Source organism: Actinia tenebrosa, unplaced genomic scaffold (assembly GCF_029948245.1).
Source record: "Actinia tenebrosa isolate PJP-AT-01 unplaced genomic scaffold, QUT_ActTen_1.0 PGA_scaffold0__85_contigs__length_37466705, whole genome shotgun sequence".
Classification (NCBI taxonomy): domain Eukaryota; kingdom Metazoa; phylum Cnidaria; class Anthozoa; order Actiniaria; family Actiniidae; genus Actinia; species Actinia tenebrosa.
Window position 1 is genome coordinate 16,582,134 of NW_028292569.1, and position 27,898 is coordinate 16,610,031.

The following is a 27,898-nucleotide window of genomic DNA, read 5'->3' on the forward strand; positions in this document are numbered from 1 at the left end:
CGAATGTTAAACCGAACGCTTTCCGAATTGATATCGATTGTCAAAAACCAACATGGCGGACGGAGTTGATGGATCTTCAAGCGCGAGTTCTGACAAAGATTCGTGGATTCCAGCAACACAAAGACCAGATGGAACCTGGAGAAAAGCTCGAAGAGTTAAGGAAGGCTTCGTTCCTCAAGATGAAGTAGAAAAATACGAAAGCAAAGGAAAGCAATGGTTAAATTCAATGCCAAAACTTCCACCAGGATTGCAAGAGCAGCCAAAAATATTGACGAAAAATCAGAAGAAACATGACCGAAAAAAGAATAAAAACAAAGAGAGCCCCGGCATACAAGGTCAGAGTATGGGTTCTTCTTTAGAAGAAGCTACTAAAAAAATGGAGAATATTCATTTGAATTCAGCACAAACAAAGACCACTACTGCAGCTGGCACTGTGTACACCAGCAATCCTAACGAGGTGAAGCAGAAAAAGCTTAAAAATTTGAAAAAGAAACTTCGCCAAATTGAGGAACTCCAAAGTAAAATCGATTCTGGAGAGGTTAAAAATATTGAGGCCAATCAACGTGAAAAGTTAGCCAAGAAGGAAGAGATTGTAGATGAAATTGAAGAACTTGAAAGGGAACTTGGAGTTTGAAGATGGAGAGATTCAAGATTTTCAATAAGAAAGGCTGAAGTTCCCTATAGCCTTTAAAGGCAAGTGTTATTCTTTCATAATAGCTTACTCTTAAGAGCATATCTTGAAGTGGGGCTCCTGTGGTAAAGTGTCTGTTTACCACAGGGAACCCAACAAGTCGTAATATTATAAAACTGGAGGCTGATGCAATACTTCAGCACAACAGTGAAAAAATGACTATGCTACCTTGACCATGTTACTATAGCTACATTGACTAGAACTGTTGGACATCAAACTTCGTTAAAATGACCACAGTCAGAAACCAGACCTTTTGCCTTCTAGAGCCCTAATGAAACACATGCTTGTACCAAGGCTAGGATAGAATGGTCTGTGATCACTAGATCAGAAAAGCCTATCTCAGCATTCCCATTCTCTCCCCTGCTAAGCAGGAAGATAATCTTGAATAGGCCTTTGGTTGAAGTTTAGACAGCTTTTGCCTTTAAGAGCTCTAATGAACAGCATGCTTGTATACCAAGGCTAGAATAGAATGCTCTGTGATCACTATATCAGGATGGCCTACCCCAGGGTTCCTATTCTCTCCCCTGCTAAGTAGGAATATCATAGACAACTCTTTTTCTAACTTTTGCCGAGAGAATTGAAACCAACGAGATCCTTGGGTATGAAAGAAGGAGAAAAAAAGAGGAAAAAATGGAAGAGTGGAATAGGGTACCCCATGCTGGAAAACAAAACTGGCAGTTCTGTTTTAGGATTTTCTTAACCACTTTTAAATGTTTTCATGTGAAAAGTAATTGCAGCTACAATTAACTTTTTTTACAAAGAGTTGAATAGAATAATACTATGAAGACAAACACAAACACATAGACTTGATTGTTTTAGTTGCATTAGTATAAATAATTTGCTCTTGTTTTCATAAATAAATTTCTCTTTCACATCACCATATTAAATTAAATTATCAAATAAATAATTACTTTGCGCTATGTGCCATACTGTGAAAACTTCCAAAAAAAAATTATTTCTTTTTGACACCATTTAGAGACTTTTTGATAAGTTTTAATAGTCCCCCTAGTTCCCTGCACTATCTTGAAAGGTAGCCGAGCATTTGCATTGAAGCGAGACGAATGGTGAGATTGCAATGACAGAGAAATGTGAATAATAGTCCAAGGTGTTAAAAATGGTCTCTATAATTGCAAACTCATTGTTTGTCTCGCTTCGATGCAAAGGCACAGTTAACTTTTAAGATGGCGCAGGGAACTGTAAAGGGGACTATTGCACTCTTTATAGCACTGTACCTCTAGCCAATAGATATTGGCACTTCACTTTGATGTTTCGAGATGCAAAGTTTGTAGTCTACATTTATGTAACAACATTGAAACAACAATGTGAAGTGCTTATAGATATGTATCTTCACTGGTCCCACAGGTGCAAATATATAAAAAACCTATTAGCATATCTGATCACTCCTCTTCCAACCTGCTAAGGCCGTGTGGTATCTTATGCACTTATGAGTATTTTAGTGGTCTCCCTTTATTTTGTTATTTTCCAACAATAACTTATATATGAGTACAATAGGACCAGTGAATATAGTTTACTAATAATATTGGTTAGTGGTAAAGAGCATGATTAAAACATTGTCGGAAATTGTGAACAGTATGGTGCACAGCACAGTAAATATAGCTTCCCTTTGATCTTGCTTCTTACATTCTGTTACAACACAGCGTAACTATCCATCTAAACATATGCAAAATATCTCGTAATACCAATCTTATTTTCTTAAAATTATTTTCTTGCTTCCTTATACCCAACCTAACTTTTTGTCACATCAAAATTATATATTTAATATCTGATGCCTAATGAAAATCTTGCCAACTAAAAATTATAAGCTACCAATATCCTTAATATATTTGAAAAAAAAGTTTGTTTGTAAATCCAATGATTCATCTGTTTTAATAGTTATAATAACTTAATGATTGCTTGGTAAGATAGCATTAATTAGCAGTACAATTGCTATATTAACAATAAATACTAAATTAATAAATCTTAAAACATATTGTATCATCATCTTGCAGTACTGTAGCTTTGCTAAATTTGACTAGTATATTTTAAGATGATTTAAAACTGAAAATAATTGGTCAAATCTTTTAAAACAATGAATATGATTTTAAAAATATGTTTTCAAGATAGGTATAAATTAAAAACTCTATGTTTCTAATAGAGTCTAATTTTGTATTCATTTAAAGAAAGGGGAAATATTAGTCTCCTACACAGCCGCTATTAGTTGCGTGACGACACTAATAGCGGCTGCGTAGGAGCCTAGGGAAACATGGGCACATGCCTAAAATATCACTAGGGCCTAATTTTGCAGAAACATCTTTCTCTTTCTAAAACAAAGAAGGAATAGCCAATTTTCAATATTTAATTTTGTTTCAGTGATCAAGCACAAAATAAAGGAATTGTTACCATTACATTATTGTTTCCCCAAAGCCTCGATTTGAAATGTTAAATTGTGCTTCACCACTCAACCAGAATATCGAAAGTTGGCTATAGGATTCTACTAGCAGAATACATAAACGATAGCTGGCCAACAGCTTGATTAACTCTCATTTAAATCAACTTTTACTTCTTTTATCTTGTAAAGAATTAAGAGATAAAGGTGGTGGGAGATTCTGGTATGAGAGCTGCTGTACTGATTTGTCAGAGCTTTCATATTTTAGTCCTCCCTCAGAAGTCATCTGCCTGCAGTGAAATGAAAAAATGGATGAAAAGTGAAAAAATGGAATAGGGTTAATTAAAATGAAAATGCTTTTAAAATGTAGTTCTGAAACCAAAGATATGCAAGTGTAAATTAATTGAGATAGGCAGCCAGGGGAAAAAACAACCTTTGGGCTGGTCTATATCAGGGTACATCTAACTCACAGATCAAACCCTGAAACAACTTTTGGGCTGATTTAAGTCAGGACATGGCTAACTCAAATATCAATCTCTGAAAAAACCTTTGGGCAGATCAAATTCAGGGCATGTCTAACTCACAGATTGAATTATAATTTAGAGTGTTGGAATTTGCCAAGGGAGTAAGACTGGAGAACTCAGAAAGAGACCTTCAAATCCAAAGAACAACAGTCCACACCATCCACTTATACCACCTCACCTTCCTCACCACTATATTATAGACAAGTAGTGTCCAGCACCTAAAAAGAACTTAATTATAAAACTTAACTAAAACATATATAAGATTTGAAATAAATGTATTAAATATGTCTGTCCTGAAATACCTTGTGAATTCATCATGATTATCTAATAGAGGTGCCGAATGCTTGATTGATGAAGTAGAGTCATTAATCTTTGTATCTTCTTCATCATCACTTCCTTCACTGTCACTAGCATCGTTTGTTTTTACTTTTCTGGCACTATTTGGAGAGGTCCTTGAAAACAAAGTGTTGATAATATTAACAGCATTACCACTCATGTTTGCATTGCTATGCACTGGTCAAGACAAAACTTTCAACAGTTTTAATTGCCGTAAGACTATTGGCAAGCTAGATGGGAATGATTTTTTTCGATTGGCTATTGAAATCAGTGGTAATGCTGTTAATATATTGCATAAATTAAAATATGTAGTTTCAGAAATCATTAATACCCCCCTCCCCCATGGAGGAATTTTTTGTCAGAACCCCCCTACAAACTCTGTAATGTTGTTCTTTCTCTAACCCCCCTCCCCACCCCTTGCAATTTCCAAGTTCCTCTGGGGGGAGGGGTAGAGATACTTTCTTGAACCACACAATAACAAATAATAGCTTTAAATGTACAATTCAAATAAGATTTAATATCACCAATAATATTAATATATTTAAATATGTGTCTTACTTTACAAACATTCCTTGTATTCCTGTTCTTGCATAACTGAACACGTCATGAATCGAGGAAAAGATGGCTGATTTTCTATCAATTTTTAAGCAGATATTCCAGTTATGAATACATGAAAAAGTGCACCAAAAGCAATGGGGAAAAAATATTTCAAAATTTCTCGTGAGGCATATTTTTTCAAACAGCATGGGGCTTTTCCATTGCTTCAAAAAACATTATGGATTTTAAAATTAGATTCTTGTTACCTTTCTTGTTTTAAGGCTGTGCCTTGTCTGCTATTGTCAGAATTTAAAGCATCCTTTTCTGTCGGTTCCTCTTCATGTGAGTCATGGTCATTGCTGCTGTCTGCTCCACCCGATAAAAGCTTTCTTTGTTCAGCTCTTTTAGCCTATTATATTAGTGAAAAGAAAATTCTTATTTTACTTAAATAAACCATTGAACAAACAAACAAAATTTGTTTGCATTGAACAAACAAATAAATGAACAGATGAGTAGATGAACGAATGAATGAAAGAACAAATTAATGCATGAATAAATAAAAAAATGGTTGTACACAATGGAGGTTAAGACTGAACAAAAATGAGCTCGAAATAGGAGTATTGTAATCGTTTTTATATTTATAAATAATGTATTATACAAAAACATTTTTTGTTCATCATAATAAAACTTTACAAAAAATACATGAATGAATGAACAAATGGATAAACAAATGAATGAAATAAATAAATAAATTGAATTAAAAATAAAAGAATACTTCAATTAATGAAGAATATGATTAAAACCACAGGTAGCACTGAGGTAGATTTCAACTTACATAAGTTCACATATTTTTTTTACTACATATTTTGTCTGAGTGAAGTCATTCAATGAAGAGGATGAAGTGGCATTGATCTTTTGACATTTTAAAACTATTATTATTAAGCGATATGTTTTGATTATCACGCAATATGTTTTCCTTGATTTTGTTTTATATCGTAAAAATATCTCAGTCTATTTATTCATAGTAAAGGAATTAAAATCATATTTGATCTAGCCTTTGAAATTATATTTTCTCAATCTCACTTCATTATTTAACTCATTTGATTTCTTCAATGAATGTAACAAGCTTAATATTTGTAGGAGTGAGTATAATAAGTATGTCTATTTTGAGAGTCACCGATATTAAAGCTATTATTCTTTATCAGCATATACAAACTCAATTGAATTGATTTTGTTTGATATGAGCTAAATTCAGCAAATAAAGTATTTTCTTAAGATAAAATACAGACGAGACTAAACAGAAAGTTATATAATGCAAAACATTTATATTTTTAGTAGCCATCTATACGGCCAATTCAAATGACATAATTATATTCTAGACATGATCCTACAGACAGAATAAAATGTCTTTAGTTAACATTCAATTGTGTTTACATAAAATTAGACAAAATAGCTTTTTAAGGCCGAAAACAAGAAAAAAAATCATGATGCTTCAAGAAATTAAATGAATAAATAAATTTGAAAATTTCTTCATTTGTTTAGATTTTTTAAAAATTGTTGTTAATATGACCAAGGGTCGGTGGAACTAGAATATAACAAGAAATATCTTCTTTCAATTAGAAAATTAAGATTTACAAATCATAAGATCTCTAAATTTTATTTGCTAATTATATAAAAAAATCGGGGTTTTTTTAATACGAAGAAGATATCAATTGCAGAATATTTTTAATAATTTACTAGAAAATTCATGTGCCAAAAGTCAAAATACAGTTATATCTTAAATAATGAATAACACTGAAGTATTTTCACAGTCAAAAATAGCTGTATTAGCATATTAAGTATATAGGGTGTTTTAAGATTATAAGCATTTCTGATAGATAAACTACATTGGTCTGGAATGGTATGAGTGCATTTTTAAGGCAAAGATTTATTATTTTTCAGTGTATAAACTGTTTTTTGAACAAATAGATTGAATATTTCACAGCCTTTAGCAACAGGAAATATAATAATAACACCTTTGCATGAAAAAAGGTAGTTTAAGAAAGCCTTACCATTGTCAATGAATTTGGAGTTTTCTATATCACTCTTCGTTTCCTGTCAGTCACAATTTTGAATGGATTGAAATCCTAATAATTCCTCAAGCATCAAGGAATTTCATTGTAGCTTTGAAAAGAATGGAAGCATCTTTTCTCCTTTTAACTCTTTTTCTTCAAGTTTTCTCTGGTGATTAAAAAGTAGATCCTTGGCAACTGATGTATATATGGATTTATGGAAATTTCATTCAAACGTCTGATATATCAAATGCCATTTGGTCAATATTTAATCAAGTCAACCACCCACAGTTTCTGTCTTAAGATTTAAGCCAATCAGAGAACACTTTACTATCTAATGTCTGCTAACATTTTTGAAAGAAAAGCAGTGCTTTTTTACCATCATACGATATGATCTTTACCACTTGCATGATAATTCAGAACATTTAGAATTTATTATTCTAAATTATGCCTATGGCTTTTTTTTTTCTTTTTGCTCAAACTGTATAGTCATGAAATCACCTGCTTCATCAATCAAGTTTCAACATCTTAAGTGATGTAAAAACAATCCTGGCAAAAGCAATTAAGAGTGTGAGCAACAATCAGATATAACGAATCACGAAAAAATTTTCCTCAAGGGAAAATATCCTGATTACAGTAAAAGAATTAATTTTTTGATAATTAAAATAAAACAAACAAGAGCAAAAGACAAACAAGCAGGGCAAAAAATACATAAAGCAAAACAAAAGTAAAAAACAAAAACAAACCAAAACAAAATGGTAAAAGAACAGTTGAGCTTTTTTAAACCCTTGAAAAGAAACTAAAAAAGCTATAATGTCAAAATTATACACAATAAACTGTGCTTATACACATTCATTTATAATTATTGTCATCATTATTGTCGTAAATATTCACAATTGTATTTTTTTCAATATGAGTCAGAATTTTTAATGTCATTATTAATTATCAGTATCCTTTTTGTTGTTGGGTTTGAGATAAAAATAATATGAGGTATATAATTGCATGTCTGGTTCATAAATCACTTTATTATTTTAATATATTTTATATTTTATCAAAGGCATTGGAACTAAAATTAACTAGAAAATGTTCTTAACTTGAATATTTTACCAAAACAAGTTCTTTAATTTGATTTTTGCCCACAAACGAAATGCAAAGGACAATAGCTTTTGTGTACAAATGTGTACATTCTATAATATAATTGATATTATCATAGCAGGTGACTATCATTAACATAAGACCATTTTAAGACACACTTTGGACAAACCTGTTAATTCTATTGTAATATCCTTAGAATGAAACTAAAATTTCATTTATTTTTATTTTGAATGATAAATTTGTCATTGGTATTGTATTCTTGGCAAATTATGTAATGTTTAATAAACGAGCAGGAGTGTTTTATCGGGTATAAAACACGAGGCGCAGCCGAGTGGTTTTAGACCCGATAAAACACGATCTGCGAGATTATTGAACGGCTTAGAAAACTTATGATGTTTGTTCTCATTGTGTACCGATTTTTTTACGAAATGAACCAAGTTTGATAGAGAAAATCCAAGTTAAAGTTTATGCAAATGAAGACGAATCTTTATCAGATATAAAATCACCTTCATGGTCATGATTTCTATTGTGTTTTCTTCATGAATTATTAATGAGTTTTCTAAGTGTTAATAATGACCTGTATTTTCAATGTCGTCTATTGAATAAATTTGAGTAACCTAGCTAATCCATATTATTTATTATTCTCAAAATAGGAGTCTGATTCTGATAACAATTCTGTAATGAGATCTATTAAATATGTTTGGTTGTCAGTGTCTTGCAGCGAAAAAATTGCAGAAGGTTTTTCGAATGAGCCATTACAATTTAAACAGCTCCTGATTGATCAACGTACCCTCAGTTGGTCATGCTGGTATTTAATCTGCTTTAATTCCCTTTCAAGCAAATCCTCCATCTCGGCCATCTTTGCTTTATATATGTCAAGCTACATCACAGAAATTCTTAATACAAAAAGAAATAAAAATCAGAAATAAAGAAGTGAATATTTTGAATTTTTGTATTTGATGTGTGAAATGAGATTTCAGATGAAGGTATATCAGTGCTTGCATTTTTTGGGGTGGTTAATTTAAAATTGTAATATTTCAGTTTCCTGTGACAAGGGTTTGACAATCAATTAAATTTTGAGTGTAATGACTTGACAGATAAATGGACACTGACATAACATTAACAGATTAATTAAAATGGTTAAAGACATTTAAGCCAGGATGGAATGTAGACATGCTGTGACAGTTTTCTTGATCTTTTTATGCATATTATTATATGGTATCATATTATTGTTAGATCATATAGCTTTTACATTACTTTTGATGCATATGGAACATTCCCATGACATGTATTCACTTTTTAAAAGTGGGGAAGGAAAAAGGGAAAGAATAAAAAAAAATGTAAAAATAGGAATGTTCTTGATAGACTTCAGGATCGGAATTGCACGTCCTTACCTCTTTTTGACAGTAAAAGACTATGCCATCCTCTGACGTATGAAACGAATTCCTTATCACTGCAAATCTACTATACATTGGATCACTTTCATCCACTACATCGCCGGAATCCTCACTCTCTGATTCATCCGAGGTTAAAACAAAGTTACATTTGACTTCATTTTCAAGATTATTTGAAAAAGAACTCCCATCAGTTAATGTTGATTCCTTAATGTCATCATTTGGAGCTTCTTGTCTGTTAATACAAAGTTTGTTCAGTGGTAAAACATTCACATAACTTTGATTCCAAATAGATTTTTGTTTATTCAAAACTTTTTTCTTTTTCCTTGAGCTTTGTAATAGTTTGTCCCAGTATTCTTTAGACCGTTGGTCTATAAAGAACTTTGAATAACTAATACACTGTTCATAACATAATTCTTTAGCTGCACACTTGCATGTAGAAGATTTGTCACTGAATTCACTATGATTATGGCCAACTTCCTTGCTGTCTGGTTTTGGCCAAGGAAAAGAATGTGATATCAACTCTGTATATGTTGCATAATCATGTTTCCATATTATTGATGTGCAGTGAAAGTTTTTGGTGTCATTCTGGTCTTCGTAATGTTCAAATGGCAACCACAGAGAATTTTCCTGTAAATATAAGATTAATAAAAACTACTATTATTTTCACATTAATGATTAATAAGTTAATTACACTACTAAAGTTAGCCTTTCCATAGCTGGACAAGTTAATTATGTAATAGGGGCAGATCCAGGAAATTGTTGGGGGGGGGGATGGTGGGTGTCCCAGTTGAAGAAATGTATATAGACATATTATGTATCTCTTCAAAAAAGTGTACGAGTAATTGAAATGTTAGGGGGTGTCAGTGCACTTCAGGACACCCCCTGGATCTGCCCATGTATAAATTTTATTTGATGAACCCCATAAATAAGGGACCACCCTAATGCACTTGACACACATCTTTCATAACAACATTTTCTTATAAGCCACTGTACATTCATTCACTTTCAAGTTTTGCAGCACAAGTCACATGTCGAGTAAGGACACATGAATTAAAACTAGTTTGATTTCTTGAAACCAGACAAAATTTTGTGACATGCTGCTATGCTGTGTTCTAGTGACCTATCACCTAGTGTGTCCCACCTTTAAGTGCTGCAACGTGTTACCAATTAATTGGGCTACCTGTGTATTTGTTTCCACAGGAAGTCCAAAAAATGTTCTTGAAGAAAACTTTATGACTGATAAGCCACTTCATTTATGTATTCATACGATGAAATTTCTAATTTCAGAAGATAAAAAAACTTGAGTATATTAGTATCAGTAGAACAATCAGACAGAGGTGCACATCTTGTTTACTTAACAACAACAGCTAGATACAGAATTGAATTACACTTTTGGTTAGACAACTGCAAAGACTCGAAAGATACAGTAAATATAACAATGCTGCTAATAATAATCATGTACTTGTCTCGTCAGAGTATTGTCAGAAATCGAAATGTCTTTTAATCAAGACAAAATGAAAAATTAGAGACAATTTTCATATATAAATATCGACTTTGAATATAAATTATTTTGAAAAAGTTAGGCCTAAATAAAGGTTTGATAAAAAAGAAACCGGGATTTAACTACAAGTTGCCATGAAAACCGCTCTTTTTGCAAAGAATGTTGACATTTGATGGAGATTCGGTTCATGTTAAATTTGATCAATCTATGTTTAAAATGAAAAATGGCCAGCTGAATTTGTCGACAGTTTTTCAAGAGCGTGATCTTTCGTTACTTTACGTAAAAAGGGAATACGGTTAACATTTAAGAACGAAATGAGGCGTATCAGCTTATATTTAATGTATTTCAAGTACGGAATCAGTCCAAATATATTGCGTACGTTTGAAAAATTTACGTACAAAAACTTTAAAATACAGAAAACTAAAAAATAAAGAAATTTTGCGCTTACGTCTTCTTGAAGTTTGCCATTTTCGTCCACGATGTTCATTTGCCTTGCTTTAGATTACATTCTACAATTAAAATATATTCCTTTGTTAAGAAAACAATTTAAATGCTTTCGTTTTTACGTTCCTTTTAAATTACAAAGAACTGAGAGGAAAACCCGCCAACGTGACAAAAAAAAATTCCGATTTTTACCAATCAATAACTAGTCGATTAATCGACAACCAATCGGGAAGATGCTCCAGCGAGTTTTGAGCTCAGCGGTTGTATGATCGCGTTGGATTGTGGGATACTTTCCTCACCGGTCGCCATTTTGTTTTCTTGGAGGAACAAGTTGTGAATAACAAGTAGTTATTGTAGAGCTTGTTTAGCTTAATTTAAGAAAAAATGCTAAGAGTTGTATCAAGAAGACTTCTTTCTCCGGGATTTTCTAGAGCTGTACCAGCTTTAGGTAAGTTTTTTGCCTGACTTTGCTTGATTAATGTCTGCTGGAAATTTATGAAACCTCTTCTGAGCTCGAGGTCGTGCCAAAGATCACGTTTGATGTTTTGGATCTTGTGAATAGATGCAAAAGCTACTATTCCAAAGTTTTAGTTTACGGTATTTTGGTTTTGGTGATGTTGTCACTATGTTCAAAAGTGCTATTTTGATAGACCACAGATGCTAAATTTAACAGCAATTTTTCTCAGCGTACAAATATGTACAGAGATGTCTGTGAACGTTTTTTGAACTGCTTGCACTAGAAAAACTAAAGTACCATGGCTAAACAAGTTCACAGATATCTTTGCATTCAATATCCTCGTAAATGTATGTATTTACAGTATAGTATTGGACTTAAATGTCAATAACAGAATCCAGAATGGTGTAGTGGTAGTGGGTAGTGCACTTGCCCTGCACCTCCGGTGTCTCAGGTTTAAATCCTAGACTTGGTATCACATGTGTCAGAGTAAAGTTTGTTGGGTCTCAATCTTGAGTAAGTATTTTCTAAGGTTTCTTTAGGCTCCCACTCACTGTAAAACTTATTATGCTAAATTTCAAACCAGTTAGACATTTAATGAACTTGTTTAAATTGTTATTTCCGTAGGTATAACTGCTCGTCAGTCCAGTAATAAGCCCAAAGAATCAGAAGAGGCTTTTGATGCAAGATGGGAGGCATACTTTAGCAGGTTCGTGTGAGGAGAATAGATTTTGAATGACTCGGAAATGCAAGGGAAATGGTTCTATCTTAATAATAATTGGTGTTTATATAGCACCTTTTCCAAAAGCTTAACTAATTTAGTATGGAATAATCTAAATCATACTATTTGGGATTTTATAACTATTTTTCAATTACTGGTACTTTCAATCTCGTTACAGACCAGACATTGATTCATGGGAGTTAAGACGAGGCCTGAACGAACTCTACGGCCATGACTTGGTCCCAGAACCCAAAATCATCAATGCAATGCTACATGCTTGCCGTCGTCTAAATGACTATGGCATGTCAGTGAGAATTCTTGAGTCTATTAAAGACAAGGCTGCTGGCAATAAAGAAATTTATAGTTATATTGTAAAGGAATGCAAGCCTGTGATTGATGAACTTGGGATCAGTACTCCTGAAGAACTTGGCATTTCTAAGTAGACTTGACGTATCGCTCACCATTGGTAAGTTGATTTTGAATTTTTGCCTTAATTTATTGGTTGAATTTGTTGTCTTTGCATAATGGTGCCATTTTAGTACTACAAGTACCAGAATGCATTGCAATTTCATGGTATAATATCAATGATAAAGGGACTCAGGTGTTATTGTTTTTATTCTAGGTCATCCATTAGAGTGACCACTATTTGGGATTTACAAAGAATGTGTCATCTGTTTTAATTATAAAGAATCAGTAATATGTTTTTTGTTTTTTTTTTTTGTGAGACATGTGCATTTAACTACTGTCTGTTATGGAAGATTGTTGTAAATTAAACACAAAATAATAATAAAAATCATTTTATTGATTTCATTTGAACTTTAGAATTGAGAGCAGTATAACTAGTACTGCGATAATACATGACTCATAATGTATTCCCCTACAGGGCTAAAATTGTTTTTTTCTTTCATAGACTTAAGGCTAGCGAACTAATAGGTTTCACTAGTCATATGGTTTTGTAGATATCAAAACTGTATGACCCTTATTTTTTCCCCTTATTTTTTCCCCTTATTTTTAAAACTACACTTGTTGCTTCACGTTAGTGTAAAAAGGGAGAAAGATATAAGGTGGAAGAGTGCATTCTATATAATACATGAAACAAAACAAAACACAGGGCTTAAAATAATGGCCAGAGAATGAGTAGCCATTATTTAAGCCCTGAGACGTATTGTGAAATAGGACACTTGCATTATGGCATCATTTACTACCACTACCAGAATCCCTTGCACACTTTCTTTTGTTCAGTTAATTAGCACCAATTGTTTTTCTTTTCTCATAAGGGAATAAAAATTTGAATAAGAAAGAAAATTCACAAAGCATTTTGGTAGTGATAGTAAAATGATGCCATCATTTAAACGACCTATTGCATTCTTTTATACCAAAAAAGTGGATATTACTGGAAAAGAACAGTGACCAAATACAAAACCAAATACCTCAATCACATTTTTGTGCAGCTTATACCTGAGTTAAATTCTTATTATATAAAACTATTATACTCCACTTAGTAATTGTTTTACAGATATATCATACATGCACTCTATCTGGAATTTGTGTTGTATGGGTAGAACTCCACTCAAAAATTGCTGTTTTGTCTAGACTCTTACAAAATATATGCCTATCCTCCTATCCCCTCGTGCAAGTATCTAATTTGCATAGTCGTCACGATTTAAGGGTATTCTGTCTTTCCAAGGCAGTTATCTTTTCTCTGGTATGCAATTCAGTATTCCTATGTCGGTGGTCGGCCAAGGGGTCTAATTCTTGATCTGCTGTAGCCAACAACAGGAGTAGGGAAGAGGTTTGTTCGTTCTGAAAAAAAATCATAAATTAATCTGTTTATGATTAGGATATGACTTGTAGAAGTTTCATTGTTTTCGAGACATACTTGGCATCAAGTCTTCTACGAATCCATCTTCAGTCTCTCCACTTCCGCTTCCGGTATCATCTATCCCATCTGTACTTCCGGTATCATCTTTGTCTTTCTCGGTACTTCCGGTGTCATCTTTATCATCTGTGCTTCCAGCATCGATTTTGTCTTGTTCGGCGCTGCCGCTTGAACTTCCATCAATATCGATGATTTTCTTTGGTTTGTTTGGTAATTTTGAACTGCTAGAAGTAGGCACGTTGGTACCATGATTTGAAGGCTTGCGAGTGCTTGGCCGGGTAGGTACTTCATCCCCCGATTCTTCTTGGTCGATCGGAGGTTTTTTCTCCCCGCCAGTAGCGGAGCTCACCTCCGGTGAACCAGATCCACCACCAGAACTCTCACCGCTAACTTGTGGTGAAACACCGGAGCCATCGCCAGATGTACCTGTGACTGTGCCTGAACCTGTAGTGGTCCCCGTGACTGTACCGGTGTCTGGTCCCGTCCCGGATCCCGTAGCAGATCCCACAGCAGATCCCACGGCTGATCCCGCACCAGAACCAGAGCCAGTCCCAGTTACGCGTTTCGGCGGGACGTACGGTCTTGGTGTTGTCTTCTTATCTATAAATGTAATACTGTTTAGAAACCACTTAAACAACGCATGCAGGGGATGCGTTCACATTTGGGAATTCGTCTGCTTAGCGGCGCAAAGTGCGGCGGAGGGAGGGAGAGAAGAGTGGGATCAGGGAAGGGAGAGAAACCCTCTATGCACCGCTACGCAGGTTATTTGTGAATGTGAATGCGATTAGAAGTTTAAAATACACCTTTGAATTAAGACTGCTTCACACTAGTGACGAAAGCAGAGGCAACTCAAATATAGTACATTTTCTCACTATGAAAAGAAGAGACGTAAACGCAAGAGAACGGGCAGTTTTAGTTTTTGCGTCGGCTTGAGTCACTAGAGATAACCAGGCTTTAAGACTATAACTGTAATTTGCGTGCCTCTTCGATCGAGAATCACGTAATGAGAAACTAATTGCGAGCACTCATGAAAACTATTTGCGGGCTAGTGGAATTTACAGGAGAGACATACTCACATTCTACACAATGTTCTCCATCCTTGCGGAAGCCATCCTTGCAAACACAGGAATACGCAGAAGGTTGGCAAACCTCACCTGTGCCGCACGCGTACCGACATTTAGAACCTGAAAAACACAACAGAAAGATGTATTTACTGCGGTTTTCGATATGCTGAGAACTAAGATATTCCAACGGCTTGTTTGGAAATTGGTTTTTTACTGCCGCGAGTCAATAATATCAAAGGTATCGATTATTTTAAATTGACGGCAGTGAAAAACTAAATTTCAGCATGCAGCTCGCAACTACAGAGTTATCGAAAACCGCAGTAAAACGTTTTCTCTTGTAGTGATACCAACCTAGAAACAGTTTATCTTGAAAAGCTATGAATATATACCTTGTGTCTGCGGCCTTTATGTATGTTGTGGCAGTGATTCAATTGCGCACCTCAAGAGACCGATTTAGTTTGAGGATGATATCGTCCGTTATGGTGTATCTTCACTTGTTAAGCGTTATTAGTTGATAGAAAAACAATCCTCATTCCACAGCGTGGGCTGAGATGCGAATAAATCACGCCCAGTCAAACCTCCCCTACCATAGCTTCTTTCTCAGGGCACTTCCATACATATAAAGACTACTCCGATCAAACCATATCACTTACTCATATCAACATAGAGTGACGTCTTGTGTGAAATCTTTCCTACTTCGTTCTGTGCTACACATGTATACGACCCCTCGTCACCTCCACGAGGATTTAGAATAATCAAGTGTCCCTCTTCCGTAATATGGTGCCTCTTTCCAAGGAACGTAAGAGCTCCATCCGAGTTGATGTGGAAGTCAGAGCTGTCTTCAGAAGCGACGCGGATCTGTAGTTCTTCCTTGAACCAAGTGATTTTGGGCTTGGGAATTCCTTGAGCACTGCACTTGAAGATAACTGGTTTGACTGGTTCTTCAACATCGACGACTTCCGGTAAGACGGTAAAAACTGGCCTCTCTGAAAAGCATGATTAAATTTGATTTAATACAAAAAAATTCAGATCTGTAATTGATATATTTTTTCATACTTGAGAGAGAGTTTTAAACAAAATGGTTCACAAAACGGGTTTGCGCATCTGTCGTCAAGTGTATAATAGACCTCTTCGGCTTGGGGGTAATGTTGTCCAATTTCAGACCACGTGTCATTCTCTTGAGAATAAGATTCTTTGTTTGAGCTGTATCCATATTCATGTGTCTTCTCATGTGCAACCTAGCGCAAACCTTAAACAAAGAAATGATACTCTAGGGAATGACACGTGGTCTGAAAAGGGAAAACATTACGTCAGAGCCGAAGAGGTCTATTGTTGCATGACGTAACATGCATGATACCGCAGGAAGACCACGGCAAAAAAATGCGCAATATAATAGCACCAATTTGGCTAAATTGCTAAGAATTTTATACACAAAATTTTAAGGTCATTGTTGCAAAGGACCGGGCCGAAATCACGGTTGGTTGACTTACTGCGTGCACAATGAACGCGCGCAATCTTAGGTTTGGTATTGTAGGCAAATATATGAAATAGAAGAGTCGATCTACGCTGAACGCGTAGTGTGCGCGCATGCACTAGTGTTCTAATTAGCAGAACTATTTTTTTCCGTTTACTTACCTCCAATGTATAGTTCTGCAGCAGCAGCAGAAGACCCAGCCGCGTTAGTCGCAACACAAGCGTACTGACCGACATCTCTTTTAGAAACCGATTTAATAAGAAGAGTCCCCAGAGGATTGACAATATGGAGGTTGTCGAGCTTCAAGGCTGAGCCGTTCAAGGTCCACGAGTAAGTCGCACCTGGCTTGGCTCTGCAGTCAAGTGTAGCATCCTCGCCGTATATTACGAGTAATCGTTTAGGGCTCACAGAGACGTGTACTCGCTCTGTTAAGGTAAAAAAAAGTGCACAAATGATCAAGGGTGGGAATCGAGAATAGCGTATCAGACTCAGCATCACATCTGCATTATCCTCCTCCGCAGGTATCTATCTCCTTAGCTCTTTTTGCTCCTTGGGCTTCCTGTGGTGAGGACAAAAATGCCGAAGTGGGGAGGAGGAAGGTAGGGAGAAAGAAGAAGAGGAGATGGTAGATATGAGTTTTTTTTAAATGCAGGGAGAAAGCGAAGAAAATTATGTTAGTAAAAATATTTGTAGAACGAAGAAAAATAAACAAGGAAGGAAAGAAGGAAGGAAGGAAGAAACAAACAAACAAACAAACAAAGAAACAAAGAAACAAAAAACAAAAAAAACAAAAAAAAACAAAAAAAAAAACAAAAAAAAACAGAGAAAGAAAGAAAAAATAGAGAAGAAAAAAGATATTGGTCAATTGCTTACCACATACTGTGTCGGAGTCATTGACAGTGATCAAAGGAACCCCTTTAAGTGCAGGTGGAGACTGACACGTTATTAATGACTTTCTTGTTCGTTTTAGCCACTTACGTAACCACAATGCATTGCAATCGCAGTGCAGGCTGTTTCCTATTGCATTGGCGTACTCCACGCGTTGACGGAAGTAAAATGGTATGTCCCATACCCTGTTAGCATTATCAGAATTGTTAGATTTATAAATGTTTTACAAACGTAAATTATCTAACTCCAATGGAGCGCATACCATATATCCGTGAAAAACTTGGTAAGAAATTGCACATCTTTGCATAAATGTGTAAGTTCATTAAACCGTAGGCCTACAAACCTTTGCATTAATTTATACATTTTTGTTAGTTAACTTTTACAAGGATATATGGTATGCACTCTATACCATTCAGATTGCAAATACACCTCTTTACCATAGGTGTGATTTTGTCCCATTTCAGACCGCGTGTCATTGTCTTGAGAATAAGATTCTTTGTTTGGGATGTATCCATATTCGTGTGTCTTCTCATGCACAACCGTTAAACAAAGATATGATACTCTAGGGAATGACACGTGTTCTTGAGAATAAGATTCTTTGTTTGGAATGCATGTGTCTTCTCATGCGCAACCGTTAAACAAAGATATGATACTCTAGGGAATGACACGGGGTCTTGAGAATAAGATTCTTTGTTTGGAATGTATCCATACTCATGTGTCTTCTCATGCACAACCGTTAAACAAAGAAATGTTACTCTAGGGAATGGCAATTGGTCTGGAATGGGAAAACATTACGCCCGAGGTAAAGAGGTCTATTAAGGGAAAATATATGGTCAAATTTGTTCTACTTACAGTCGGTTCAGCATGATTAGTTCAGCAAAGGCATCTTTGGCGACGAAAGAAATGTCATTGAAATACAACTGCCTGAAAAGTTGAGAAGATAAAGAAATGAGACCATATTTTACCAGGTATTCCCCAAGGTCTAATGCTTGGACCACTTCTTAAAAAAGGTGTAAGCATGTATAAGTTGCTAAGTAGAGAGGAGAAAGAATTTGACAAGTTTTTAACAGGTGTCCCCCAAGGTCTAAAGCTTGGACCACTTAATTCTTAAAAAAGGCGCAAGCATTTTGAAGTTGCTAAGCCGTGCGCTGTCAGTTCAGCAAGCAAGTACGCAGTACGTTCCTTGAGCGAAGTCAAGTTCGTAACATATAGACATACAAATCTCTAACTTGACGAAGCCCAGAAAAGATCCATTTGGAAATCGTAGTGAGTTTATTGGAGTCCAAATACCTGAAAAAATGAAAAAATAAAGAAAGTGAGACGAAATAAGAAAGGCATTGTCTTATCGGTAAGAACTATTGACATGAAAATAAATACTTACAAAGTTGTTAAAGCTCTGAGATCAATAAAGGAATTGTCGGCAATGTATCGGATACTATTGACACCTAGATGTCTGAAAAAATAAAATAAGATATAAATATAAATCTAATAGAATTAATAACTTTAAAAAGAATTGCAAGATATAAACAATTAGCATGTGTAAATGGCACATAATAGAACAGCTAGGAAAATAATCTCACCATCCCAATTAATATGAAACAGTTTTAGTTATACACGGTATTATACTTACAGCACTTTAAGCTTTCCCAAACCCACAAATAAATTCGGCTCTATAGAGGTTAGACGGTTGGCGTAAAGATACCTAGCAATAGACCATTGAATTATCAGTCAATGAATAGAATTTATGAGTATAAGTCCATTCCGTCCATCAGTCCATCCATCCATCCATCCATCCATCCATCCATCCATCCATCCATCCATCCATCCATCCGTCCGTCCGTCCGTCCGTCCATTCATCCATCCATCCCTCCATCCATTTCCATCCATCCACTATCCATCCATCCATCCATCCACTATCCATCCATCCATCCATCCGTCCGTCCGTCCTTCCCCCGTCGGTCAGTCGGTCAGTCGGTCAATAAATTGGAGTTAACAGATTGGGATGCGTTCTATCTATCGGTTTGTAAACGTAAGAAAAATCTTCGAAATCAGAAGAGAATACACTTACAAGGCTTCCAAGTTCTTCAGTGGGGTTAAGGACCATGGATCAATTTCTGATATCCTGTTACGCTGTAAATGCCTACAAATATACCCAATATGCTAAGTCAGCGGTAAACTATACATGCGCATGCGTAAGTGACTTCAAAAGCTATAAAAGGATTGACTTTGGACACAACTTCCAAGGAGTGCGCAATCACATTTGTTTCTTGCCAATATAAACACAGGTAGCCCAAGCTTGGTTTCTGTGGTGTCCTGCTATAAGGAAATGTATGGAGATTCATCAAAAATTTCAATAAAATCATTGAAACAAGAAATAAAGCCTCGACATTTTACTCGATCATTGAGAAATAGCACTTTTTTTTAACTGCGTGGTTATTTTTTGAATTTAGCCCGTTTTAAGATTTTTTTCCCCACCAGTAAGAAATAAGAGAAGGTTGGAAACTCGAGTCCCAAAAGCGAACCATCACGAGTCTTTGAAACCTCGTACGTCTTTGAATTTCCTTTCCAGCGCCAAATGTTAGTCATGACCCTTCTCTCACATCTCATCTCGGCGTGACCTCGGGTCGATTGCCGAAAGAAATCCGTTGAATTGGTGTACAGTGAGCTCCAAGTACGGGTCAGAACAAGCGAGGTAGTATGTGAATACAGGCAAATTTCATGACTTAAAGACGCGAAGATTAATATCTAATGCGACTTTCTCGGTTCTATAGAGATGTGAGAGAAGGGTCATGACTAACATTTGGCGCTGGAAAGAAAATTCGAAGACGTACGAGGTTTCAAAGACCCGTGATGGTTCGCTTTTGGGACTCGAGTTTCCAACCTTCTCTTATTTCTTACTGGTGGGGAAAAAAATCTTAAAACGGGCTAAATTCAAAAAATAACCACGCAGAGCGAAAGAAGTGCTATTTCTCAATGATCGGGTAAAATTTCGAGGCCTTATTTCACGTTTCAATGATTTTATTGAAATTTTTGATGAATCTCCATACATTTCCTTATAGCAGGACACCACAGAAACCAAGCTTGGGCTACCTGTGGTATAAACAAAGTCTTAAAAAATAATCAATTCAGGAATAACATTAATCTGGCTTTTGGTACTGCGCATACACACATGTTGGAAACAGCTGCCAAAAAAATAAGGGGTTCTAAGAAGAAAATTAAAACTCGCTTGAACCAAATGGAAGGAGCGATACAAGGTCGCAAATTTACCCCCCCCCCCCCCTCCACCCCAATCGCAAGAAATTGATAGTGCGCCTGTTAATTTTTTTACTCACAGTTTTTTCAGAGAATTAAGTCCCATTAGCATAGTGTTCGATACTTTTGTCAGTCGATTGTCAATCAGCGTCCTGTCAAATCAGATCACATGCTGTTAAAAGACACAGGTATCCCAAACAATTAAAAACGTCAATAGGACATAAGATCCTACTTTTATTGGGATCGGATTAATGATTCATTACTTACAATATTTCAAGGGAATTCTGGCGTTGGAAACTACGTGGCTCAATATTGTCAATCAAGTTACGATTTAAATTCCTAAAATGCAAGAAAAGTTTCATGAATAGTAACAACAACAAGCAATAAAAATAATAATGTCTTTTTACTTGTTCCTGACATTGTTACTGTTGCTGCTGTAGTTAAATTCATTGTTGCGGCCATTCCTGTCATTGCGCTATATCAAGGGCGCTAGGGCAAAAATTGGTGGTTTTTTAGCCGTTAGAAACTGTTTAAACTGTTACTCATCTGTTCTGTTATGTGCTGGCTTGATTTATTCAGTTTTCCGGTCCATATACGCCAAAAATACTGCTGTGACCAACGGTCCAATCGTATGTAACGAACTACTGTATCCTATACCTGCCTCGTGACCGCTTACGTAAGCGTACGCGTCGGTTAATAAGTTAATCCAAATCCCTAAATAACCAATCATTCTTGGTTACCCAAGATTACCCATTTCAGACCAGGTGTCATTCCCTCGAGAATCCTTTGTTTGAGTTGTATTCATATTCATGTGTCTTCTCATGCGCAACCGTTAAACAAAGAAATGATACTCTTGGGAATGACGCGTGGTCTGAAATTATTCAAACGTTACGCCCGAGCCAAGGAGGTCTATAGACCCCTTACAATACTCAAATCTCTGAAAACGAGAAGATTACAGGACATTGTAATAACTGTTTTCAAATGCCTTAATAATATGGCACCATCATACTTAAATTCAAACTTTAAGCATCGCCTTAGTTCATATAATTTAATGGGGGTTAGGAAGCTGTGGGTACCTAAAGCGATTACCACTAGGTATGAGCTTCATTCTCACTTTTTTAGGGGTTAAGCTTTGGAATTCTCTCAGGGATGAGCATAGGACTCTGGATTCTATTAGTAGTTATAAAACAAAAGTGAGGATACTTGACTTAACTTAACTTAGTTATTGATCATTTTTTACATCTTCATTTATTTACTACTTAAGATTTACTTTATTTAGTTTATATATTTTTCGGAGATACTAGCTTTGTAGCTACTCTACAATCCGAAAAGGTTTCCAATTCTCAGGAGATTGAAATTCTTTCGTTTTGTCTTTCAAATTGTGCTCCTTTGGCAGTGGCGGATCTAGGGGTGGGTTTTGGGGGTTGCAACCCCCCTATGAGAGCCATCGTGATTCATTATTATTATCATTATTATCATTATTATTATTATTATTATTATTATTATTATTATTATTATTTTCATGACAACACCAACAGCATCGCGAGTCTTATTAAAACAGGGGTGCCGAACACATTTCGCTCGCTTATTTTTCTATACGCCGTGTGTGGGACCTGAAACAACCATGCTCGCCTGCAGCAAATAATCATTGTCATAAGACCTACTTCCGTTTGGGAACCCTATGCTAATTTCCCGCCAAACAAGTACCTCAATCAATGCTACAACCCCCCTTTGAAAAAATCCTGGATCCCCCCCTGTTTGGCGTCACGTGCAAGTTCTATCTAATAATACTTACAGGAACTTGAGCAAGTAAACATCAGGAAACAACTGCGCTGTGACACGTTTGATCTTGTTGTCGTTCAAAAGCCTATTGAAGAAGCAAGAATTGTCTCATTCGATTTCCGTAAAGTTAACACAAGTTTAGCTTGAGCCATGATCCACAAACACATAAAGAAACAACGTCACAAAACATGCATTGTATTCTGGGATATTATGGGCCATTAAGTAAAGTAGGAGAGAAAGCAAGCCAAGTTTCGATATCTTAGCTGTAATGTTCGTTTAAAATCATATTCAATCTGTTTTTCTTTGATTAGCAACACCGTGGTTTTTTTTTTTTAAAAAAAATTGAAATGTTTTTAAAAAATCAAAAAAAAAAAAAAAAAAAAAAAAAAACACCGTGGTACAACAACAAGAGAGCAAAGCTCCAGTCCTATATTAGTGAACTTGTGATCCCCAAGATTAAGGTGGTTGTTTTTAGAAGGGAAGAAAATTGGAGTAACAAAACTAGGATCACAGGAGAGAACCATCCAATATATAATGGAGGGTACGGATCGAACCCACAGCCATAGCGGTACTGAAGAGGCAGCGCTTAAACAGTACATTAGGATCACAGAAGACAACCATCCAATATATAATGGAGGGTACGGATCAAACCCACAGCCATAGCGGTACTGAAGAGGCAGCGCTTAAACAGTACATTGGGATCACAGAAGACAACCATCCAATATATAATGGAGGGTACGGATCAAATCCACAGCCATAGCGGTACTGAAGAGGCAGCGCTTTAACAGTACCGACATTAGGTATCTTGTACTTACAATGTTTGTAATCTTTTCAGCCCAAGAAACGCACCATCCTCGATCAGACTGATATTATTATTGCTGAGATCACTACAACGAAACGAATAAACCATCTTAACTAAAGGAAATAAAACAAAGAGACGAGTAATGGAGCAGCGCCGAGTAATTAGGAGTACAAAAAGACAAACAACGCTCCTGAGACGTGACGAGAAAAGCTGGATTTTGGAAGCTGTCAGCGAGGGTTGGTCAAATATTTTCAGTCTTTATTCTTTCTCGTTCTTTAAAATCATTTATGTTTCATACTCACAGTACTTGTAAATGATCCGCTATATCAAACATCGCATACTGTAGACTAGATATCTCGTTATTGGCTAAATTTCTACAGCAAAAATGAAAAGGAGATTAACAGATGACTCCCTTTTAAAGAAAATTTGAGCGGGAAAATCCATGATGACGCCGTGCGACAACAACAACGCCAACAGAAAACCAAGACCAACCCACGAAAAACCCAAACAAACGAACGAACGAACGAACGAACGAACGAACGAACGAACGAACGAACGAACGAACGAACGAACGAACGAACGAACGAACGAACGAACGAACGAACAAATACAAAAAAACATATGACGTATCAATAAGATTTGTCTCTTTTCTGTGTCCAATACTTACAAAATTCTGACTCCTCCTGTGTTGCGCAAAAATCCGAAATGAATTTCGCTGATTCGATTTTTCCTTAGATTCCTAAGCAAACGAATAAAACGTCACAACAACTTAAAGCTCGCCTGTGCCCTGTGAACGAGCGGCAGACCCCTGGGTTGCCGAGGATGAAATTTTTATGGAGGAATGTTGAGTGGTGTTTGATTTATTCAAGAGAAACTTTTTTTTCGCATGCCTTCTCATTTTAGGGCAGTTTTTGTATGATATGTGAAAAACTCCAAAACACAGACATGACCGTGACCGTGTCCAAGCATTTTGATTGGATGAGCAGTAATTTCGCGCTCTGAGATTGGTTTGAAGGATCTTGTCAATTTTATATTATATGACAATCATGGCCGTGTCCGTGCCGTGCCGCTTCTCGATCATTCGAAATAAAATGTCTATGAACTAGGTCAATATTAAGGTGTCTAGCATTTAGCTCGAAATTTACTAATAACTTATTAAACACAGTCGAGGGGATCGAAAAAGACACACGCAGTTTGGTAAAATTTAGTATGGAATATTGTTTACTTACAAATTAGTCAGTGACGGCAAAAAAGCAAACGAAGCAAGCTGTAGTTTTCTCAGTCGGTTTCCTTCCAAATTCCTAAAAATTCAGAGCAAAGATCCAACTCATATAACGCAACAAACATTAGTAACAAAATGAGAAATTAAAAAAGTATCGTGCGCTACACGTTTAGGGGAGGAATTGATTTCAAAACTGGACCCTCGTTCCATTCCCCCTCCCCCTTAACAAGCGCGCGCAACGCAGCAGGGCTGGGCCCGACAGTAATGAGTTTTAAAATGAAAGAATGAATTACAAAGTTCGTAGTTTCTTGACGCTCCTGAAATCCTCACTTCTGAGTTCTGAGATCCTGTTTCGGTCCAAAAGTCTGGAAAATAAATAAAGAAATAATCGAACTTTAGGTGAACTTTGTGTCCGACCGTCCGTCCGTCCCTCTGTCCGTCCGTAATAATAATAGTTAATTCAATCATGTGTCGTCCAAGAGCGTAGAGCTCGTTCAAAATACGAACATGAAATGAGAAGTCCGTCCGTCCGTCCCTTCATTCGCCGACCATCCATTCATTCAGGGTTACTCCATAAATGGATATTGACCTACTGTCTAAGATTCTAATTGTTGTTTTAGCTTGTGGGGGTTACACTCAGTCAAGTACCACTTAACAAAAGTACAGCGTATTCATTTCATAATATTTCATATATTAAGGTGGCTGGAGCCCCTCACGCTTGACCGCTATCTTCCACGTTTGGAACGCTGGTGCATAAACGTGTTTTATCCGATTTCAAATCTTTTTTGCACATAAGTCACATAAAGATTGAATTAATGTTTGATGCAGTTTTTAATGAGATCGGACGTCATAACACGTAATTATGATGAAATATTTGTTTTAGTTTAGAAAACAATTTTAGCCTTGCAGATGCCTCCACGTTGAATAAAGTAAACAAGTGTTTAAAACAAGTTGTTAAAAAATCTCAAATATCTCATAATTAGCTAGATAGATGTTTTCAAAAATCCCTATAAATGAAGGCATCTAGTATATAATTATGTGGTACGAAGCATTTTAGTGTTGAACGCTCTGCAAGGCTAAAATTGTTCTCTAAACTAAAACAAATATTTCATCATAATCACGTGTTATGACGTCCGATCTCATTAAAAACTGCATCAAACATTAATTCAATCTTTATGTGACTTATGTGCAAAAAAGATTTGCAATCGGATAAAACATGTTTATGCACCAGCGCTCCAAACGTGGAAGGTAGCGGTCAAGCGTGAGGGGCTCCAGCCACCGTAACCCTCAAATGGTTTCCGCATGTAATTATGAATCATAAACCAGTGAATAATGATGATGGAATTTTATTACGTTATTAAATCTATCTACTGGTTTTACACTCCAAAACTATTCCCCCCCCCCCCCCCCCCCAAATAAATAAATAAATGAATAAATAAATTTTAAAAATTAAATCTAGCGCGTATAGTATCGTGCTACAAACGGAAATGCTTATCTATATAAAATTATTTTTAACCAATAGAGAGCACTCGACTGGAGGGCTTCAGAACTGTCACTATTGTAATACCTAAGCATTTAGAATTCCAATGCAAAAAATGTTTGAATTAAATAGCTTATTAATCAGGTATTAAATGAATTATTGATTGCTTGATAGATTTAAATTAATCATGATGATTAGTTCAAGAGGAGAAAACCTTCAAAAACCTTATCTGGTATATTTAGAAAAGAATGCCTTGATATTTTTCATGATTGGATTTTTGAGTGAAGTTTGTGAGGACTTTTAGCTGATTAGGAAGCATAGCCAAGGTTTTCCCCCATCGCCGTCACAGCTAAGCCTAAAATCTCTATAAAATCTTACTAGAACGGAAATGATTTTGTTGAGGTCAACCCCCGCTTATCGAAGGTATGCTGGCTGTATAGGTCAATGTAGAAGAAAAGCTGGATCGTATCACATGGCGTTTGAGCTGTATATCATTAAACCCAGACATAGCACAACTCTCATTTCTCTCATTTAATACATCAGTAATATTATTACGATGAATAGCGATAAAGCCTATACTATAAAGCCTATGACTATACCTACGAAGGGCAAACCAGCAAAAGCCGATATTTATCATATTTTTTTTTATTGGTGCCATAGTTCTTCCTTCTAAACAAGTACAATACTGTAAACAATGTTGTAAACCAATCTCTATTCGTGACATATGAACCCGCAAGAGAACAGCCGCAGATAACCAACATCTCATACATTTAACATCACATAACATTTAGAGACTTTTAAGACAATTCGCAATAAAAGCATTCTTGAATTTCAAATCAATGCGGTTGTTCATTCGATTCTATACGTTTACAAATGTCCTACGAAGTCCTTTACGAACACTACGAGTTGTTATCTGATTGATCGATGCATTACACACGCACTAAAATGGCTTCTTATCAATTAAGCATGCTCTACGATGGCTTTTAAATGCTTTCAAATGGTTTCCATGAAATTACTTACAAGGTTATCGTCGAGGCTGGCAGTGGAGACGGGAATTGCTTGAGTTTCCTATTTGTACAGTTGACCAACACACCAGAACTTGAATCCTGAGGTGAAATATCTTTCCAACATTCACACTTCTTCGGACAAATCGATGTAAAACGAGTGAACTTTTCCTCTCGAGCGCGTCTCTGACAAAATCCTTTATCAAAGGCAAGAAACACCACCGCCAAAAGTAACAGCGCTCCCTTCATTTTCATGGTAAACAAGCGATAGAAACTTAAGATCGATGTACTTTGGCTGGCTTGGAGAGCTAGGCCAGACCGTCTGCCTTGATGCCTTGAGCGGCAATGACCCTGTGGGGTTAAATAGCACAATGAGAAGCGAGTATAGTATTATAATACTTACGAGGGGAGAGGAACTTCCGTAGGCGTATTGAAGTAATTCCGCCACGCGCGCGGTATGTGTAGTTGATTTATTTCAAGCGCAAAGCGTTTTTGGTTCGTATTTGTAGCTTTATTGTATTTACTTTGTCAAATTGAGACTGTGGTATTATATTTTGAGTTCAATTCAAAAGGTCTTGCAATATTAATCAAAAGTGAACTCGTATGGAAAATCTATTAACTTAAAATGTCTACGATTTTTTGATACCTGTCAAATCTTTGTTTATTAATGGTGGCTTTCTCCTCTCCTTTTCTTTCAATCATTTCTCCTCTTTTTTCTCTGCTTTATTTTGTTCTTTCCATTTTTTCTCTCTTTTTTCTCTCTTTTCCGAGTATGTTCTCTTTTCTTCCTTCCTTCCTTCCTTCCTTCCTTCCTTCCCTCCTTGCCTCACTAATTTCTTTTTTTCTTTCTTTCCTATATCCCATTTATTACCTCTAAATTTTCCTTCTTCCCACTTTACTTCATTCTTCCTTCC

General features: G+C 35.9%; 4 protein-coding genes across 4 annotated transcripts; 2 read left to right on the forward strand and 2 right to left on the reverse strand.

Annotated features, from left to right (window-relative positions):
* The first annotated feature begins 47 nt into the window (after positions 1 to 47).
* LOC116286446 (partner of Y14 and mago-like) lies at positions 48 to 1,488 on the forward strand. Its single transcript, XM_031692962.2, has one exon. The coding sequence runs from the start codon at positions 53 to 55 to the stop codon at positions 632 to 634; it is 582 nt and encodes a 193-aa protein (XP_031548822.1). The 5' UTR covers positions 48 to 52; the 3' UTR covers positions 635 to 1,488.
* An 8-nt stretch (positions 1,489 to 1,496) lies between these two features.
* LOC116286445 (uncharacterized) lies at positions 1,497 to 11,114 on the reverse strand. Its single transcript, XM_031692961.2, has 7 exons — positions 10,967 to 11,114; positions 9,015 to 9,644; positions 8,411 to 8,500; positions 4,741 to 4,883; positions 4,496 to 4,570; positions 3,904 to 4,053; positions 1,497 to 3,367 (listed from the first exon to the last, which is right to left on the reverse strand). The coding sequence occupies exons 1-7, from the start codon at positions 11,003 to 11,005 to the stop codon at positions 3,241 to 3,243; spliced, it is 1,254 nt and encodes a 417-aa protein (XP_031548821.2). The 5' UTR covers positions 11,006 to 11,114; the 3' UTR covers positions 1,497 to 3,240.
* Positions 11,115 to 11,251: 137 nt separating this feature from the next.
* Positions 11,252 to 12,942, forward strand: LOC116286447 (cytochrome c oxidase subunit 5A, mitochondrial). The gene is made up of 4 exons (XM_031692963.2): positions 11,252 to 11,410; positions 12,044 to 12,125; positions 12,316 to 12,603; positions 12,760 to 12,942. Exons 1-3 carry the CDS (start codon positions 11,347 to 11,349, stop codon positions 12,578 to 12,580), a joined length of 411 nt encoding a protein of 136 aa, XP_031548823.2. The 5' UTR covers positions 11,252 to 11,346; the 3' UTR covers positions 12,581 to 12,603; positions 12,760 to 12,942.
* On the reverse strand, positions 12,919 to 27,338 carry LOC116286442 (uncharacterized). The gene is made up of 20 exons (XM_089033493.1): positions 27,001 to 27,338; positions 24,794 to 24,865; positions 24,508 to 24,579; positions 23,946 to 24,017; positions 23,581 to 23,652; positions 23,292 to 23,363; positions 22,490 to 22,561; positions 20,962 to 21,033; positions 20,775 to 20,846; positions 19,511 to 19,582; positions 19,073 to 19,144; positions 18,824 to 18,895; positions 18,661 to 18,732; positions 18,295 to 18,366; positions 17,428 to 17,627; positions 16,716 to 16,979; positions 15,734 to 16,066; positions 15,093 to 15,200; positions 14,017 to 14,616; positions 12,919 to 13,940 (listed from the first exon to the last, which is right to left on the reverse strand). The coding sequence occupies exons 1-20, from the start codon at positions 27,237 to 27,239 to the stop codon at positions 13,861 to 13,863; spliced, it is 2,760 nt and encodes a 919-aa protein (XP_088889619.1). The 5' UTR covers positions 27,240 to 27,338; the 3' UTR covers positions 12,919 to 13,860.
* Positions 27,339 to 27,898: the final 560 nt, after the last annotated feature.